The 21,135-nt window shown below is 43.6% G+C and overlaps 2 protein-coding genes and 1 long non-coding RNA gene across 8 annotated transcripts in view; 2 read left to right on the forward strand and 1 right to left on the reverse strand.

The window, feature by feature from the left end:
* LOC137318393 (zinc finger protein 3-like) overlaps positions 1-21,135 on the reverse strand; it is a 626,361-nt gene that overhangs the window by 195,269 nt on the left and 409,957 nt on the right. The gene's annotated exons all lie outside the window — the stretch shown is intronic.
* Positions 374-8,632, forward strand: LOC137318339 (uncharacterized). Its single transcript, XR_010961874.1, has 4 exons — positions 374-584; positions 1,277-1,362; positions 7,040-7,102; positions 7,479-8,632. It is a non-coding gene; the product is annotated as an uncharacterized lncRNA (long non-coding RNA).
* LOC137318376 (histone H2A-like) lies at positions 13,087-13,476 on the forward strand. The gene has a single exon (XM_067981264.1). It carries the CDS (start codon positions 13,087-13,089, stop codon positions 13,474-13,476), a length of 390 nt encoding a protein of 129 aa, XP_067837365.1.

Below are 21,135 nucleotides of genomic sequence, written 5' to 3' on the forward strand. Positions count from 1 at the left end.
ACGAGAATGAACAAAATCCATAGACCCATTTCAGAGCCGCCCACTTTATCTCTGGAAGACTCTTTACCATCAAAAGATACCGAGAGAAACAGCAGGGATGGAAACATCTAGTTCAATAGTTAGAGATTGTAAAGTCAGTCTGGATTCCAGCGTTAGGCACTGGTGGAATCCCATCTGTTTTCCATTCTGGTGCCTGTTCCTGCACTGCCTGTGGACCCCATTCCCTCTGACCTTTCCCCCAGACCCACTTCCTTTGCTCAGACTCTGAAAAATTCCAATTGGGGAAAGTTTCCATCGATTTTTGTATTGGGAATTAAACCAGATATCTGCGCATGCGTGACTCAGCCCCGCCCCCAGCGCTGGTTGTTGGGGAGCAGAAGAGCGCATGCGCGCTGCCCTCCCCCAGCTCGGCCTGTGGGCGCCATTCCCTCAGTGAGCGGAAGAAGATGGTTTAAAACAGCCGGGAATGGAGAGATCACGGCCCCCGGGGGAAGGGAGCAAAGAGCAGCCTCGTTACAGCAGCTCATCGCTTCGGGACCGTGTCCGCAGATGGGCTCAGAGATCGGCATTGAGTCCGGGGGAAGGTCAGGGGGAGTCCGGGGGCTGTTTGTAAGAGGCGGAGTGGATCAGGAACTGGTCCCGGAACATGGAGTGAGCGGGGGAAGGGAGAGGTCATTCTCGGGCTGTGTGTGTGCAGGGTGTGTCCAGGGGAAGGGAGACAGAATGGGAAGAACCTGATATTTAAAATCATTGCTGCTTTCTCTCCCCAAACCAGGAGTGAATGTTCCTGGTTTAGTTCCAGTCTCACCCTGTTTATTGTTATTGGACAGTGAAGAGTGGAAACAGAGCCGGACAGTCAGGATGTGGGGAGTTATACAAAGAGCATCTATTGCAGGCATCAGGTGAGAAGTGTGAAGGACACATTTTAAACAGCGGCTGTTTGGTTTCAGTTGAACGGTTAGTCCCCTGGGAGAGGGGATTAGAAACCTGACTTGTACAAATGTCCCTGCCCCATCGGGTAGTCCCATTCATGGATCAGTGCAGGGGTTGTGTTGTGTCTGAATGTCATTAAATTGTTGTAAAACAGTCCAACACAACTGGTACGCAGAAGCTGAGTGCTGCAGTACTGCAGTGGAGTCAGACACTGACACTGTTTGTATTGCTGGTTTTCATTTGTGGTTATTCAAAATAATTATTAATAGATACTAAACTGATCACTTTTGTATTTTCTACCTCACTTGTTCTTGAGTTACAAGAGATAATTTTCTTTCTACAGGCAAACCCTTGAAGATGCCAAAATCAGTGTAATGTTTCCTCCACCGAGGCACAAGGAACAGTGCAGCCAGCTCCTTCTCACACACAGTAAGTACATTATCACACACAGAGCACGGAGATACAGACAGGTCATCAGTTCCACAGTCTCAGACAGCAGGAGTAGTCAGTCCCACACTGATCCCAAGTTCCAGAGACACGTTTTCAATCCAACAGTCAAACAGAGCAGGTGAGGCAGACACTGTTCCATTTCCCCCGAACTCAGTCGCACTGACAGGGAGATACAAAAATCCCAGTCCAAAATCACACTCTCAGATTGTCAATTTCACAAAAGGGCAACATTAGCCATGACTTAAACACCAGATAGAAATCATACGCATTACCTGATTGAAAGGGACAGAATGAACCCCAACAATGTACCCCGAGACTCCAATTGAATACCAGCCCAGAACTCTCACACACATGTGAGTTTAATACATGCAGTATCCATTCGAATAGTGTACCATTCAAATACAAATTGCAAGTCCAAAACTCACATACAATATTAGATTGAGAAATGCTGTGACAGTGTAACCTGAGAAACAAATTAGAAACCAGTTTATAATACACTCATAGTATGAGATGTAAAGATACAGTATCAATTCTTTTAGTGCAGACTGAGATACACATTAAATACCAGTCCAAATATGTCACAATATAAGTTTGAAAGATACATTATCTTTCACAATAATACTCATAGATATACATATTTAATACTAGTCCAAAAAGTACACAAATTATTTGATGAAAACCTCCAGCATCAAATCCAAAAGTGTGTCCATATTTACCAATTTATCAATGAGAAAAACTATTAAAACATTAAGATATTAAAGCTACAGTATTGAATACCACAATGCAACCTGAGAGAATAATTATACACGGACACAGAATGAATCTCACACTCACATACCGTACCAGAGACTGACAGATGCAGAAGGAATCCCAAACTCACATACAGTACGAGAGGTTGCCAGACGCAGAGTGAATCCCACACTCAAGTATGGTACCAGAGTTGACAGAAACAGAATGAATCCCACACAGGCATACAGTACCAAGGACTGACAGATACCGAGTTCATCCCACATTCGAATAAAGCACTAGAGACTGAGAGGTAAAGTATGAATCCCACACTCACACACAGCACCAGAGACTGACAGATACAGAATGAATCCCACACTCACACACAGCACCAGAGACTGACAGATACAGAATGAATCCCACACTCACACACAGCACCAGAGACTGACAGATACAGAATGAATCCCACACTCACACACAGTACCTGAGATTGACAGATACAGAATGAATCCCACACTCACACACAGTACCAGAGACTGAGAGATACAAAGTGAATCTCACAGTCACCGAAATTGGTTCAGGCTGAGTTACACATTATGTACCAGAGCAAAAATCTCACAGTCATAGATTGAAAGATACTGTATCAATTCCAGCAATGCAGACTTAGTTACACATTACGTACCAGTCCAAAAATCTCATGGTGTCAGATTGAAAGATACAGTATCAATTCCATTAGTGCAGACTGAGCTACACATTAGAAACCACTACAAAAAAACTAATACAGATTCAGACTGAAATATACAGCATTCCATTCATGCAGACTGAGCTACACATTATTAACAAGTTCAAAAATGTCACCATATCAGTGGGAAGATGAACAAATTCACAATTGTGTTCCCAATGTAGATTTAATAGAAGTCCAAAAATAGATGCCCACATTATCTTATTACATTTCAAAATATATCATTATCTACCAAGTAAAGACTCGGAAAAATTATTCTTATATTAAGGTCTTAAAGATACAGATTTGAACGCCATACTGTAAATGAAGATACAAATTAGATACAGATAAAGAATGAATCTCTCACTCCGATTGAGGGCCAGAGACTGACATATAGAATGATTCCAAAACTCATACAATGTACCAGCGACTGACAGATTCAAAATGAATCCCACACTCACACACTATAGTACAGAGTGACAGATACAGAATTTATATCACTCACATACAGTTCAGAAATTGATAGATACAGAATGAATGTCTCACTCACATACAGCACCAGAGACTGACAGGAACAGAACGAATCGCTCACACACACAATATCAGAGAGTGACAGATACAGAATGAATCCCAAACTCACACACAGTACCAGAGACTGATAGATACAGAATGAATCCCAAACTCACACACAGTACCAGAGACTGATAGATACAGAATGAATCCCAAACTCACACACAGTACCAGAGACTGATAGATACAGAATGAATCCCACACTCACACACAGTACCAGAGATTGATAGATACAGAATGAATCCCAAACTCACACACAGTACCAGAGACTGATAGATACAGAATGAATCCCACACTCACACACAGTACCAGAGATTGATAGATACAGATTGAATCCCACGCTCACATAGAGTATCAGGAACTGACAGTCACAGAATGAATCTCACATTCGCACTACTGCATACTGAGTTACATTTTACATACCAGTCCAAAGATATCATAGTGTCAGATTGAAAGATATAGTATAAATTCCATGAGTGCAGACTGAGCTACATTTTAGATATATTAGTAAATACTCATAGAGTATTATACTGAAATAAACAGTATCAATACAATTGGTACAGACTGAGCTACACATTATATACTAGTCCAAAAACCTCATAAATGATCAGACTGGAAGATACAGTATCAATTCTATTAGCACTGCCTGACCTGTACATTGCATACCGGACTGAAAATACCATACAATATTAGACTGAAAGATACAGTATCAATTCCATCAGTGAAGACTGAGCCACACATTATATAGCAGTCCAAGAATCTCATACCTTATCAGACTCAAAGATACACTATCAATTCCATGGCACGTACTGAGCTACATGTTACTCACCAGTCCAAAAATTTCATAAAGTATCAGATTGAAAGATTCAGTATCATTTCCATTATTGAAGACTGAGCTACACATCACATTCCCGTACAGAAATCTCATACAGTATTAGACTGATAGATACAGTATCAATTCCTTTAGTGCAGGATGAGCTACACATTACACACCAGTCCAAAAGTCTCATACAGTATCAGACTGATAGATACAGTATCAATTTCTTTAGTGCAGGCTGAGCTACATATTACATACCAGTCCAAAAATCTCACACAATATTAGATTGAGATACAGAATTCATCCCATTATTACAGACTGAGCTACACATGACATACCAGTCCAATAATTTCACTTTGAACAGATTGAAAGGTACATATCATTCACAATAGAGTTCAGAGATTAAGATGTAATCCCACTCCAAAACTCACACACGTTGTTTGATTAAAGAAAATCAAAAAGTAATCCATATTTACAAATTAAACACTAGATGAAGAACTGTATATAATTTAAAGTATTAAAGATACAGTTTCAAATATCATACTGTAAACTGAAATAAGAATACAGAATGAATTCAGACTTGCACATTGTCACAGAGACTGAATTACAGAATGAATCCCACACTCAGATAATGTAGCAGAGAATGGCAGATACAGAATGAATCCCACACTCACATACAGTACCAGAGACTGACAGATACAGAATGAATCCCACACTCACATATAGTACCAGAGACTGACAGATACAGAATGAATCCCACACTCACACACAGTACCAGAGACTAATAGATACAGAATGAATCCCACACTCACAGACTGTACTGGAGACTGACAGTTATAGAATGAATGTCACAGTCACATTACTGCAGACTGAGTTACACTTTACAGACCAGTCCAAAGATCTCATATTGGCAGATTGAAAGATACAGTATAAATTCCATTAGTGCAGACTGAGCTACATATTAGTTATATTGGTAAATACTTGTGTTATACTGAAATAAACATTATCAATACCATTGGTACAGACTGAGCTATACATTACATACGAGTCCAAAAATCACATATGATCGGACTGGAAGGTATAATTTAAATTCTATTTGCACCGCCTGAGCTCAACATTATATATCAGTCCAACAATCTCATACAATTTTAGACTGAAAGATACAGAATCGATTCAATTAGTGCAGACTGAGCCACATAATATATCGCAGTCCAAGAATCTCATCCCGTATCAGACTCAAAGATACAATATCAATTCCATTAGCACAGACTCACCAGTCCAAAAATCTCATACAGTATCACATTAAAAGATTCAGTATCAATTCCATTCGTGCAGACTGAGCTATACATTGCATTCCAGTCCAAAAATCTCATACAGTATCAGACTGATAGATACAGTATAAATTCCTTTACTGCAGGATGAGCTATATATTACATACCAGTCCATAAATCTCATACAGTGTTAGACTCAGATACAGAATTAATTCCATTATTGCAGACTGAACGACACATTAAATACCAGTCCAGTAATTTCAACGTGAACAGATTGAAAGGTATATTATCGTTCACAATAGGGTTCAGAGATTAAGACGTAACACTACTCCAAAACTCACACACGTCATTTGATTAAAGAAAATCAAAAAGTGTATCCATATTAACAAATTGAATGCTCGATGAAGAACTGTATATACTTTAAAGTGTTAAAGATAAAGTTTCAATACAATATTGTAAACTGAAATAAGAATACAGAATGCACATTGTCACAGAGATTGAATTACAGAATGAATCCCACATTGAGATAAAGTAGCAGAGAAAGGCAGATATAGATTGTATCCAACTCTCACAGACAGTACCAGAGACTGACAGACACAGAATGAATGCATCACTTGTATACAGTACCTGGAGACTGACAGATGCAGAATATACCCCATGCTCACACTCCGTACCAGAGACTGACAGATTCAGAATAAATCCCAGCCTCACATGCAGTACCAGAGACTGACAGATTCAGAATAAACCCCACTCTCATATACAGTACCAGAGACTGACCTCTACTGGACTTAAGCGACAACTGTAATGAGGGAACAAATTCACATTATCTGTCATGGTTACAGAAACAGGACAATGTGCAATGTGAGGAAAGTTTCTGTCTGTAACTTTTACTCTCGTATTTTTGCACTTTTTGACGGTGAAAAATGAAGACAATTGATTCATAATAAAGTTTTTGTTTCACTCATTCGATAGTTGTGAATTTGCCCCACTATATTTCACTGTACATTGCACAGTATTTCTCTCTGATTTCTCAGGACACGATTTACATTGCTCCTCTACCCCATTTAGACTCTTATTTCCCAAGCAGTATGTGGCCTCCATATTCCCCTAAGCGAAATGCCCCACCTCACACCTTTCTATATTGAAATTCAATGTCCATTGACACGGCCGTTCTGCAAGTTTATTTTGTCTGAGTCTTCCTCAGTATTGACAATATCCCCTAAATCAATTACAAGAATTTAACACAGCATTACAACTAATGTTTGGTCTAACAAAATGTACTTGCAGCTCGTCTCCATTCCCAGTTTCTCCAAACCCCACCCGTGCAATATAATGTGAAGAATGAGTTCATCTTCTGTCCCTCTCTCATCTGTAAACTTCAATGACCCGGGGTTTGGGGACATCTACTGGCCGGAAGCAGAACTGCAACAGTTCGGAACAAATTGCTGAAACCGGACAATGTGCAGTGTGAGCGTGTTTGTGATTGGTGGCAGGTATTAAATCTGATTTTTTAAACCTGACCATTAACCTTTAGTGTTTGTTATTGAACAGTAAACAGAGCCGGACAGTAAGGATATGGGGAGTTATACAAAGAGCATCTATTGCAGGCATCAGGTGAGAAGTATGAAGGACACATTTTAAACAGTTGCTTTTTTGTTTCGGTTGAACGGTTAGTCCCATGGGAGAGGGAAATAGAAATCTGATGTGTGCAAAGTTCCCCGCCCCATCGGGTAGTCCCATTCATGGATCAGTCCAGTGGTTGGGTTGTGTCTGGATGTCACTAAACTGTTGTAAAACAGCCCAACACACCTGGTGTGCAGAAGCTGAGTGCTGCAGTACTGCAGTGGAGTCAGACACTGACACCATTTGTATCACTGGTTTTCATTTGTGGATATTACAATGATTATTAACAGACAGATTCAATTGATCACTTTTGTATTTTCTACTTCACCTGTTCTTGAATTACAAGAGATTCTTTTTCTTCCAACAGTCAAATCCTTGAAGGACCCAGAATCAGTGTGATGTTTACTCCACCCGAGGCACAAGGAACAGTGCAGCCAGCTCCTTCTCACACACAGTATGTATATTATCACTCACAGAGCACAGGGACGCAGACAGGTCATCAGTCCCACAGTCTCACACCACAGAAATAATCAATCCCACACTGATCCCAATCCAACAGTCAAACAGAGCAGGAGAGACAGACGGAATTTCCATATCACAACAACTCAGTACCGCTGACCGGCAGATAAATAATTCCCAGTCCAAAATCACACCCAGTATCAGATTGAAAGGCACTGTGTCAATCTCACATTAGTTCAGCATTAGCTACAAATTAAACATCAGATAGAACTCACACATGGTACCGATTGATAGGTACAGAATGAATCACAATAGTGTACTGCAAGATTCAAATTAAATACCAGCCCACAACTCACACACATTATGAGTTTAAAGATGCAGTATTCATGCCAATAGTGTATCCTGAGATACAAATTAGATACCAGTTCAGATGTTACCCATATTTGACTCACATATATGTCCAAAAACCTCATAGTCTCAGAATGAAATGTAAATTTTCAATTCCTTTACTGCAAACTGAGGTACACATCACATACCAGTCCAAAAATCTCAGTGTCAGGTTGAAAGATACAGTATCATTCCATTAGTGCAGACTGAAGTACACATTAATTACGTGTCCAAAAATCATATTGTTTCAAACTGAAAGGCAGAGTATCAATTCCTTTACTGCAGACAGAGGATCACATTAGATACCAGTCCAAAAATCACGTACAGTTTCATACTGAAAGATATAGTATCGATTTGATTAGTACAGACTGACCTACATGTTACATACCAGTACAAAAATCTCTCACAGTATCAGATTGGAAGATACAGTATCAATCCCATTAGTGCAGATTGAGGTATATATTAGATACCAGTCGAAAAGTCACACTCAGCATCAAATTGAAAGATACAGTATCAATTCCATTAGTGCAGACTGAACTACACCTTACAAACCAGTCCAAATATATTACACAGTATTAGATGGAAAGTTACAGTATGAATGCCATTAGTGCAGACTGAGCTACATATTATATACCGTCCAAAATTCTAATACATTATCACACTAAAATATACAGTATGAATCCTTGTAAACAATTTTACAACACCAAGTTATAGTCCAGCAATTTTATTTTAAATTCACAAGCTTTCGGAGGCTTCCCCCTTCCTCAGGTGAACGATGTGAAAAGCTTGTGAATTTAAAATAAAATTGCTGGACTATAACTTGGTGTTGTAAAATTGTTTACAATTGTCAACCCCAGTCCATCACCGGCATCTCCACAGTATGAATCCTATTAGTGTAGACTCAGCTACACATTACAAACTGGTCCAAAAATCTCTCACCGTGTCTGACTGAGAGTTCGAGTGTCAATTCCATTAGTACAGACTGAACCACACATTACATACCAGTCCAAAAATCTCACACAGTGTCAGACTGAAAGATACAGTATCAATTCCATTCGCCCAAACTGAGCTACACAATAAATACAAGTCCAATAATTTCACAGTAAAAGATTGAAGTGTACATTATCTTCAGAGATTCAGATGTAATCCTACAACAAAACTCACACACGTTCTTTGATTAAAATAAAATCCAAAAGTCTATCCATATTTACAAATTAATGCTAGATGGAAGATTTGCATACATTAATGAATTAAAGATACAATTTAAAGCACCATACTGTAACCTGAAATAAGAATACAGAACGAATCCAGACTTGCACTTTGCCCAGAGACTTGAGTTACAGATGAATCCCACACTCACAGACTGTACTGGAGACTGACGGATACAGAATGAATATCACACTCACATGCAGTACCAGAGACTGACAGACAGAGAATTAATCCCACACTCACATACAGTCTGACATCTACTGGCCATAAGTGAGAACTGTAACAGATTGGAACAAATTCACATTATCTGTCATTGTCACAGATTCAGGACAAAGTGCAATGTGAGGAAATATTTTCTCTCTGTAAATTCTACTCTCGTATTTTTCTTATTTTGTCAGTGAAAAATGAGACAATTGATTCTTAATAAAGTTTTTGTTTTGCTCATTCAAAAGTTGCCCCATTATATTTCACTCGACATGGCGCAATATTTCTGTCTGATTTCTCAGGACACGATTTCTATTAATTCAAATAAACCGAACTGAAACACAAATAAAAACTGAGCGCAAATCTGGAAGTTTCAATGGCGACCGTCAAAAGTGAAAGGGATAAAATATAGAAAAAATTAAAACCGAAAATGCTGGAAAGACTCAGCAGGTCCGGCAGCATCTGTGGAGAAGGGAAGCTCAGGATAACGGTTCAGGACGATGACCCTTCTATAGATCAGAAAGGTTAATCCGACATAATTTAAATAAGGAACGGGAATCAGCAGAGGGAAAAACTTCAGAAAATCAATTAATTTCACTGAATCCGGGCAATTGTGTCCCGTATCCACCGTACAGATCAGGGCAAATAATAATACAAAGGGACAGAGTTAAATTCAACGTTATGGGGGAAATAAATGAATTTTAATGTATTTTTTATATAAATTAGACCCGTTTGTGTTTTGGAAACACTATCCCTCTGAACATCATCAAATTCGGTTCCAGTCTTGGCGTTTCTGAATTCAGCGTGCTGGGATTCAAACCTTTTGCAATTAACTGTTTGGAAGGCAGCTATACTCACCATTATAGCACCTTATTTCACTAGGAGGGAGAAATCGAGTGTTTCTGTGGAGTTTGGGACTGAATTGCTCCCTTTGGGTTTCTGGCACTTCAATTATAGACAATAAATAGTTCCCAAACATCAGCCCCTGAACAGACACAACAAGCTGGTGGAATTTCTCATTTATAGATATTAAATAAGAGGATGACAAAAGCGAATAGGAAGAGGTTAGGAAGAAGTCACAAAAACAATTAGGGAAGCAAACAGGAACCACGAAATCAAATTATCAAGGAATATAAAAAGAAATAGTAAATTATTCCACAGACACAAAAATAAAAGAAAGAAAATCAGAATAGCTTGAGTGCCACTAAGCGATTCACAAGATAAACTTACAGGTAACGTCAGCGAAATGGCAGAAATATTGAATTATTATGTTGCCTCAGTATTTACCCGGGAGATTAACAGGGTGAACATGATATTAGAGGAAGAGGTCAATAAATAAATCAAGACATTTAAGTTAGAAAGGATGGGTAAACTCCTGGTCCAGAAGGATTGCACCCGCACATATTAAATGATGCAAGGGAAGAGATAGCAGAGGCACTGTTACATATATAGAAAAAATCATCATAAAAAGAAATAGTGCCAGAGGACTGGATGACAGTTAATGTGATTCTTATATTTTAAAACAGGAGATAGAACAAGTCCAGGGAACTATAGACCAGTTAACTAAAGGTCGGTGGTAGGAATGCTCATGGAATCTTTTACTCAATGATGCAATAGAAAAACATCTAGAAACCGAAAATATAATAAAGAATAGTCAGCACGGATTTCAGAAAGGGAAGGTTTAATAGTTTGACAGAAGGTTTGACAGTTTAAATTACAGTTCAACATAACTTATCTGCTTTTCAATTCTATTCCTCTAGAAATAAACCTCTGTGTTTGCTTTTTATGGCCTTATCAACCTGTGTTGCTACTCTTCTACCCCATTTAGACTCTTATTTTCCAAGAAGTATTTGGCCTCCTTTTTCCCCCGAGCAAAATGCACCACCTCACACCTTTCTATATGGAAATTTAATGGCCATTTCCACCGCCTTTCAGCAAGCTTATTAAAGGCTTCTTGAATTTGGTCGCAGTCTTACTCAATTCGGCAATACCCCCGAAATTAATTGCAAGAATCTAACACAGCATTACAACTAATGTTTGCTCCAACAAAATGTACTTGCAGCTCGTCTCCATTCCCAGTTTCTCTAAATCCCACCCGTGCAATATAATGTGAAGAATGAGTTTATCTTCTGTCCCTCTCTCATCTGTAAACTTCAATGACCCGGGGTTTGGGGACATCTACTGGCCGGAAGCAGAACTGCAACAGTTCGGAACAAATTGCTGAAACCGGACAATGTGCAGTGTGAGCGTGTTTGTGATTGGTGGCAAATACTAAATCTGATTGGATAGCTGAAGAAACCAATCAGAGAGTTACAGTTAATAATTATTGTGACCTCATTCCGAATGACCCAATCATTGCCTTCCCCCATCACTCATTAGCATAGGGCTGTGGGGCTGCCTATTTAATCCGAGCTCGGAGCGGATTTGGGTCATTTCTGGGTCTGAAATTCAGTTTGAAAATGCCTGAGGACAAGAAAGCAGCTCCCAAGAAGGGCGACAAGAAAACCTTGAGTAAAGCACCAGCCAAGGGCGGCAAGAAGCGGAGAAAGTCGAGGAAGGAGAGTTACTCCATCTACGTCTACAAAGTGATGAAGCAGGTTCACCCCGACACCGGCATCTCCTCCAAGGCCATGAGCATCATGAACTCCTTTGTGAACGATATTTTCGAGCGCATCGCGGGTGAGGCTTCCCGCCTGGCCCATTATAATAAACGGGCGACCATCAGCTCCCGGGAGATCCAGACCGCCGTGCGCCTGCTGCTGCCCGGAGAACTGGCCAAGCACGCTGTGTCGGAAGGGACAAAGGCGGTGACCAAGTACACCAGCTCCAAGTAAAACTCCACAATGTACTGAAAAAAACAACGGCTCTTTTAAGAGCCGCCCACAACCTCTCTGAAGGAGCTGCATTTCCTATATATTTACTTAGGATTATTTTAATACAATAATATTAATCCAATCTTCTAATGTACTGATAATGTAACTGTACCGTTGAAATCCCTGACCAGGTGTATGTGATCCGCTCGTTCCCCTATGCTTCGCTCTTGAAGCGTTCCTATTCTGTTCTCTCTCACCCCCTTCGTGTTTCCTTTAACTATTAAGAATCCAGTCTCCGAAATGTTTACTAACTGAAGTGAAAATCCTCACATTAACAGCAACCCCACCCCTTGGAGTAACACAGCGGAATAGGGGCAGAATGAGAGCTCTGTCCGGGTCCGTCTTTTCACAGAAACACTCCCGGCTCTGTGAGAAGGGACCGATCGATAACGTGTCGCTTTTCTCAAGACTAAATTGAAACGTGTCCCTTCACGGAATGCTGTGAATGGGGATTTAGTCCCGTTCGGTACAGTTTGAAAGCGATGGTAGAATGAGCCATAATTTAAAGCAGATTTTAAAATAGCTCCAGCGATTGGTGACGGGTAGCGCTGAATAAGACAAGATAAAAAGAACGGGTTTAAAATCTTGTGCTCAGGGCGACATTGATCGAAATCCGGTCCTTTACTACACTGAAATTGGCGGGCTTTTTGAAATTCATCAAATTCCTGGTCTGACCGTTGAGGCCGGTAAATCCCGCCCTCTTCTGATTCCCAGCTATCTGATTGGTTAATGAAATAGGCAAATGAGGTGTTTTAAAGAACAACCAATCAGATGATCTTTCAGTCCATAAGAAGGGGAAATACAGCCGTCATTCTTCATGATAGTGTTTGTGAGATTGTTGAAATGTCTGGAAGAGGAAAAACCGGCGGTAAGGCTCGGGCCAAGGCCAAGTCTCGCTCATCCCGGGCCGGACTGCAGTTCCCTGTGGGCCGTGTTCACAGGCTCCTGCGAAAGGGGAACTACGCTGAACGTGTGGGTGCCGGAGCCCCGGTCTATCTGGCTGCTGTGCTCGAGTATCTGACGGCTGAAATCCTCGAGCTGGCCGGCAACGCGGCCCGGGACAACAAGAAGACCCGCATCATCCCCAGACACCTGCAGCTGGCCATCCGCAACGACGAGGAGCTCAACAAGCTGCTGGGACGGGTGACCATCGCTCAGGGCGGGGTGCTGCCTAATATCCAGGCCGTGCTGCTGCCGAAGAAAACCAGCACTGTGAGCTCCAAGAGCAAGTAAAGCGGCCAAGATTTAATCTGATAACCCAAAGGCTCTTTTCAGAGCCACCCACTGTATCGATGAAAGGGCTGGTTACTATCTGTAGGGTCAGGAATTAATTTCATAAGGACTTGATTCCGATTCTGGAAACGAACAATAATTTCTAAAATACAAATGATCCATATCGGTCTGTTGCAGTACTCGCTTCCGGACCGCAGATGTCGCCAACCTCCAATAGATTGAAATTTGCAGTTTGTCTGGTGAATGAGACAAAATACCGGAACCGTTAGAATTGTCAACTGGGCGGGTGGGATAGAGAAATACCAGAGTCGCTTATTATCACAGTTCCGTCCTCGGATAACACTGGCTCAGTGTGTTATTTTACCCAGATTTGTACAACAGATGCTGACTAATGTGCTGTTTATTGTATCAGCGATTGCTGAATTTATAATGTGAGTGAAATTTGTGTTTGGATGTGAGTGAGGTATTTATTCTGTCCATGTCCGTCTGAAATCAGCTGCCCCCCTTTATACATTTCCCATTTAAGCAAATTTCTCACGGCTCTGCCATTTCAACCCAGGAGATCACAGCTCTTTCCATCGCCGATTTGGTGGCTCTGAAAAGAGCCTTTGTTGCACTTGGTGCTGAAGCCGGGTCGGGTTTAGGCGCGCTCCCCGCGGATGCGGCGGGCCAGCTGGATGTCTTTGGGCATGATGGTGACTCGCTTGGCGTGGATGGCGCACAGGTTGGTGTCCTCAAACAGCCCCACCAGGTAAGCCTCGCTGGCCTCCTGCAGGGCCATGACGGCCGAGCTCTGGAAGCGCAGGTCTGTCTTGAAATCCTGAGCGATCTCTCGCACCAGGCGCTGGAAGGGCAGTTTGCGGATCAGCAGCTCGGTGGATTTCTGGTAGCGGCGGATCTCCCTCAGAGCCACAGTGCCGGGTCTGTAGCGATGAGGCTTCTTCACTCCGCCCGTGGCTGGAGCGCTCTTCCTCGCCGCTTTGGTCGCCAACTGTTTGCGAGGAGCTTTCCCGCCGGTCGATTTGCGCGCTGTCTGCTTGGTCCTAGCCATTTTCTGAACAGATCTCAACACAACCTGAGACACAGAGACTGTTAATACGGAGTGCGCTCTGGGGCCGCCTTTTAAAGTGTCTAATGGGATCCGCCCCTGTCCTGTGATTTGCTGACGTCCAACACCCTATCAGGGAGTGACCGTCCCGGGCCTGTGATTGGCAGGTTTGAACAGAGCTCTGACAGTCAGACCTAAACGGCGGGAGATATTGGGCCGCAATTGGCTGAGCTGAAATTAATCATCAATTTCAAAAAGCCCGCCAATTTCAGAGCATCAAATAACAGTTTCAAGAAAATCACATTTCCCTCCAGCAATTTAAGAATCTCTCTCTTTATAATCTCCATTATTTCCTACTCCTCAGCTCAAACCTCAGGCTGTTTCACATTCCGGTTCATTCTCTGATCTGTCTGTAAACGGGCGGGAATAAAGCCCCGGTCATTGCTTTCCGGAACGGGACAAAGTCCAGCTTCAATTTCAAAAATCCCGCCAGTTCCGGCCCGGTGAACCGCTCCTCAAACAGAAACTTCACATCGAACTGATAATTGAATGAGGGCAGGAAATAAAGAGCGAGCAGAGAGAACACAGCGGGAGAGGGAATGAGGAGGGATTTTACTCTGAGCGGAGAATGTAATGTCTGGGGAAAGAGTCTGTATCCCCGCCTGTTCATTTATACCGTGAAACCGGGAATTCCGCTCCTTCTCTCCGGATAGCCGAGAACCCCGGCCGTTGTTTCTGATCTCCCTGTACCGAGTGTTGGGGAATCTCCCCAAACTAATTAAATATCGGAAACTGCTTCCCCAACCCGAGATCTTTCCTCTCCCCGTTCCCAGGTCAGTGCTCTCTCTGTGAGGCGGTGGGTGGCTCTTAGAAGAGCCTTTGTTTTGTGTCCGGTTTGAAAAGGTCGAGTTGTTCAGCCGCCGAATCCATAGAGAGTGCGGCCCTGCCGTTTCAGAGCGTACACCACATCCATGGCAGTGACCGTCTTGCGCTTGGCGTGTTCAGTGTAGGTGACCGCGTCCCTGATCACATTCTCCAGGAAAACCTTCAGCACCCCGCGGGTTTCCTCGTAGATCAGACCCGAGATCCGCTTGACACCGCCACGGCGAGCCAGGCGGCGGATGGCTGGTTTGGTGATCCCCTGGATGTTATCACGAAGCACTTTACGGTGCCGCTTTGCTCCGCCTTTGCCCAGTCCTTTGCCTCCTTTACCTCTGCCAGACATGATGATTCTTCACTCAAATCGCTGCTGAATGAATAACAAACTTATGCTGCTTCCGTTTTTATGCAGCCTGCCCCGACCTGACTGAAACAGACACAGGGAGGGGAGGAGACAGAGTGAGATATTAAACAGAGAGCGGAGGAGACAGAGTGAGATATTAAACAGGGAGCGGAGGAGACAGAGTGAGAGGACAGAGAGGACAGAGAGGGGAGGAGAGAGTCAGAGTGACGGACAGAGCGGAGAGCGGCCTCTGATATTCCAGCTCCACCTCCAGCTTTCTCCACCCGCCAATTTCAAACCGTTTATCGATAATAGAACCGAAACACAGCGCTCCGCACAAACCCTTACAGATTCGGGCTTCATATTCATGGATTCCCAGAAAAACAGAGCTTTTAAATAAGCCCCGTTACAATTAACAGTCAGTAATATTCCTGCCTAAATACAGTCCCTTCTATAACAAGTCAACCCGCCTCCTTCCATTTCAGTCCCAGACCCGATTCGATCTCCCCACACATCCCCTCCCAGACGGGTTCAGCAGTTTACAAACACTTTATTCCAGCTGATTTGAAGAATCTCATGTGTTGGGGTTTGAACTGTGATAGCGGCGGATCTCCGCCAGTTTTACCCTGTCACGGACTCTCGCCCTGAATCTGTGAGAAAAAATGAACTGGGACCGGAGCCGAACACACGCCAGTTCCAGTGAGGCCCGGCCCGGACATCCCATTCTCTCTATTTTATTTCAGACAGTGGGCGTGTGGCGAGGATAGGGAATGTCAGCGAGTCACCAGGACCCTGGGTTTATTTGAAATGATTTCTATCTGAAATCTGAGCCCGGCCCCGGGACAGGAATCATCTGATTCCGGGATCAGCTCTTTTCTGAGAGACGTGGGTGGCTCTGAGAAGAGCCGTTGGGTTCAGATGGTCACAAGTTGCACTTGATTTTTTACTTCTTTTTGCCCGCTGCTTTCTTGGGCTTTGCTGACTTCGGCTTGGGCTTGGCCCTCGGTTTTTCCACCTTCTTCGCCTTCGCCTTCACTGGCTTGGGGGTCTTGGGCCTCTTAGCCGCCGCTTTCTTCTTAATTGGTGATTTCGCCGCCTTTTTCGTGGTCGATTTCTTGACCGCTGATTTCTTGGCCGTTAATTTCTTGACGGCTGTTTTTTTGGCCGCTGGTTTCTTTCCGGGAGATTTCTTGGTCACTTGTTTCTTCACCTTCTTTACCACTTTTGCCTGGGTTTCCTTCTTAGCGACTCTGAAGGAGCCCGAGGCGCCCGTGCCCTTGATCTGCACCAGGGAGCCTTTTTCCACATTTCTCTTGATACTTAATTTGATCTGGGACCGGAGCTTCTCCACATCCAGGCCTTTGGTAGCCAGAACCTTCTTTATCGCGGCCAGGGATATCCCCTTGCGATCCTTGCAATCCCCCACAATCTTGAGGATCTGTTCTCCCAACGGGGGACCGGTGGACTTGGGTCTGGGAACCGCCTTCTTCTTCTTGGGAGCCTTGGGTGGAGCGGCGGCGGCAGGAGGAGCCGTTTCGGCGGCTGCAGTGTCTGTCATGTCCGGGACTCTGTCGAAAATCTCTCTGACAGTCAGAGCTGGGTCAGAAATGAAACGAGAGGCGGCGGCACAGAGCAACTTAAAGGCACAGAGCGGACGGGGCGGAGACATCCTGCTGTCAGCTCCCGGCCCCTCCAGCCTCTCTGTGTTTCTCTCTCCTCTTAAACTCCCCGATTCCAATTCAAATCGGGCACTCCAGAGTCCCAGACTAGCCCCTTCCTATCTCTAACACCGGTATGTTTGCTGTCGATAAACTTTCACCGGAATTAAAAGCACCAGTTTCGATTTAAACCCGTTTCATTGCTGCACTGATCGCGCTCTCTCACCCGATCGCTGACATGATCTTCGTTTTTCGGCTGAAATCTTGAATTGATCTGAAACTTTACCTTAAATTTCCACTTGGGAGATCGGCAGGGGAGGAGGACGATCATTTGACAGGGATTTTTTTTTATTTTACTCAAAATAGACTTGGAAATCCGGCGATGAGACCGGCCACACAAACACAGTGACATTAATCTAACCCGCCCGCCCCTTTAACACACTCTCTCTGACACATTGTTCACATTTTCACATTCACAGGACAAACTGTTCGTCAGATTGACAATTCCCGGGACAGGCTTTCCTCCCCGCTCGGCCTGTGCTGCAGATTCTCGGGGGTTAGTTGTCGTTTCCCAGCTCAGTCACTGTTAAACACTCTGAGGCCGGCGCTCCTCACAGTGTCTGGTCCCCAGATTCAGGGGCAGGAGCCAATCACAGCTGTGGATGTGATGATCCATATCTGGTTTTAAAGGATTATATTGTTCGCACACAGAAATATATTTGGTTCAGTTAAAAATAAAAATTATCCGCTCTGGGCTCCTCCAGTCTCTCTGTGTTTCTCTCTCCTCCTAAACTGACTGACAGACAATAGTAACAGGTGTCATATGAATCCCAATCTCAACACCCAGAGACGGCGAGTTACTGAATAAATTCAACACTAACAGGCAGTCCAGCTAAACAATAACAGGCTGTTTCACTCCACCTTTCCTTCCTGGACTGGAGACTGCTAAATGCACCGTCAATCCGGTTTATAAATAATAAAACGACAGTGACCGTCTCACCAACAACACCGGAGGTCTGTTCACAGACACAGAATCAGTCTTTCCCTTTCTATCAGTCTGTCCATATAACGGTCAGTAACAGTATCCCGTCTTCATGTACAGCACTAGAGAGAGAGAAAGACAGACAGACATACAGAGACACACAGACAGACAGACACAATATCAGTCTCAAACTTCCCACCAGTGTGTCTGTTTCACGCTCAGTTAATTGTATTCCATCTTCAAGTTCAACGCTAGAGAGAAAGAGACAGAGAGAGACAGGCATATTGTCAGCCTTACGCTTCCTATCAGTATGTCCGTTTCACGCTCAGGAACAGTATCCCGCCTTCATATACTGAACAAGAGAGAGAGAGAGAGAAACTGACCAGTAATTTCCCGTTTTCACCCAGTAACAAACAGGGAAATATTCCATTCCAATTTTTATTCCACAGAAGAGTGACAGAAGATGCAGTCTCATCTCTCACTGATATTATTTCAGAGGCAGACACATTATTAATCCCACTCTCAGGGACAGTGTCACACATTTAACCCTCTCTTGTGTGTTGTACCCTCAGCAATCTTGCAGCTCAGGGCCGTTCGGTCTTACTCTCAGTGACCAAGAGTTTCACTCCGATTGAAATAAATTGGGTCTGTTGCTGTCAGATATTAATCCTACTCGGTCCCAGCAAATACACCGACTCTCACTTTCCTCCCCTGTTTCTCCAGGATTGGTTTGAGAAATCCTCCCTCCAGTTTCGGAGTCACGCGTTGCTTTATCAGGAAAGGGGCCAAGAATGATCAGAACCCATTTCACAACCGCTCACTTTATCTATGAAAGCCCCTTTACCATCAAAAGATACCGAGAGAAACAGCAGGGATGGAAACATCTAGTTTAATAGTTAGAGATTGTAAAGTCAGTCTGGATTCCAGCGTTAGGCACTGGTGGAATCCCATCTGTTTTCCATTCTGGTGCCTGTTCCTGCACTGCCTGTGGACCCCCATTCCCTCTGACCTTTCCCCCAGACCCACTTCCTTTGCTCAGACTCGGAAAAATTCCAATTGGGGAAAGTTTCCATCGATTTTTGTATTGGGAATTAAACCAGATATCTGCGCATGCGTGACTCAGCCCCGCCCCCAGCGCTGGGTGTTGGTGAGCAGAAGAGCGCATGCGCGCTCCCCTCCCCCAGCTCGGCCTGTGGGCGCCATTCCCTCAGTGAGCGGAAGAAGATGGTTTAAAACAGCCGGGAATGGAGAGATCACGTCCCCCGGGGGAAGGGAGCAAAGAGCAGCCTCGTTACAGCAGCTCATCGCTTCGGGACCGTGTCCGCAGATGGGCTCAGAGATCGGCATTGAGTCCGGGGGAAGGTCAGGGGGAGTCCGGGGGCTGTTTGTAAGAGGCGGAGTGGATCAGGAACTGGTCCCGGAACATGGAGTGAGCGGGGGAAGGGAGAGGTCATTCTCGGGCTGTGTGTGTCCAGGGTGTGTCCAGGGTAAGGGAGACAGAATGGGAAGAACCTGCTATTTAAAATCATTGCTGCTTTCTCTCCCCAAACCAGTAGTGAATGTTCCTGGTTTAGTTCCAGTCTCACCCTGTTTATTGTTATTGGACAGTGAAGAGTGGAAACAGAGCCGGACAGTAAGTATGTGGGGAGTTATACAAAGAGCATCTATTGCAGGCATCAGGTGAAAAATGTGAAGGGCACATTTTAAACTGCGCCTGCTTTGTTTCAGTTGAACGGTTAGTCCCATGGGAGAGGGGATTAGAAATCTAACATGCCCCATCGGGTAGTCCCATTCATGGACCAGTTCAGGGGTTGGGTTGTCTCTGGATGTCACTAAATTGTTGTAAAACAGCCCAACACACCTGGTGTGCAGAAGCTGAGTCCTGTCGTCGTGCAGTGGAGTCAGATGCTGACACTGTTTGTACGGCTTGTTTTCATAATGATTATTAAAAGAGAGATTAATTGATCACTTTTGTATTTTCCACCTCACCTGTTCTTGAGTTACAAGACATACTTTTTCTTTCTACAGGCAAAACCTTGAAGGACCCAGAATAAATGTGATGTTTCCTCCACTCGAGGCACAAGGAACAGTCGGTACATTATCACTCACAGAGCACAGAGACACGGACAGGTCATCAGTTCCTCAGTCTCAGACAGTAGAAGTAGTCAGTCCCACACTGATCCCAAGTACCACAGACACACTTTCAATCCAACAGTCAGAGGAGGAGAGGCACATATTGTTTCCATTTCACCCCAACTCAGTAGAACTGCCAGGTAGATCCATAAATCCCAGTCCAATATCACACCACCATCAGATTGAAAGGCACTGTGTCAATTTCACAACAGTGCAGCCAAAGCTATAAATTGAATAAATGATAGAACTGACACACGGTGCCCGATTGAAAGATACAACATTAGCCCCAATAATGTAACCCAAGATTCATCTCAAATAACGAGTAGAACTCACACACATTATGATATTAAAAGATGCAGTAGCCATCCCAATTCTGTAACGTGAGATACAAATTACAGACAAGTCCAAAACTCACATACAGTATCAGACTGAGAGATGCTGAGAGATAATATAACCTGAGAAACAAAATCAGATACCAGTTCAGGACACACACATTTTATGAAACTGAAAGTTACAATTTCAATTCGATTGCACCCAGAGCAACACATTACATAGAAGTGCTAAAGCCTCTTACAGTGACACCCTGAAAGACACAGTATCAAATGCATTAGTGCAG

The sequence above is a fragment of the Heptranchias perlo genome, unplaced genomic scaffold (genome assembly GCF_035084215.1).
Source record: "Heptranchias perlo isolate sHepPer1 unplaced genomic scaffold, sHepPer1.hap1 HAP1_SCAFFOLD_70, whole genome shotgun sequence".
In the NCBI taxonomy this organism is placed as follows: domain Eukaryota; kingdom Metazoa; phylum Chordata; class Chondrichthyes; order Hexanchiformes; family Hexanchidae; genus Heptranchias; species Heptranchias perlo.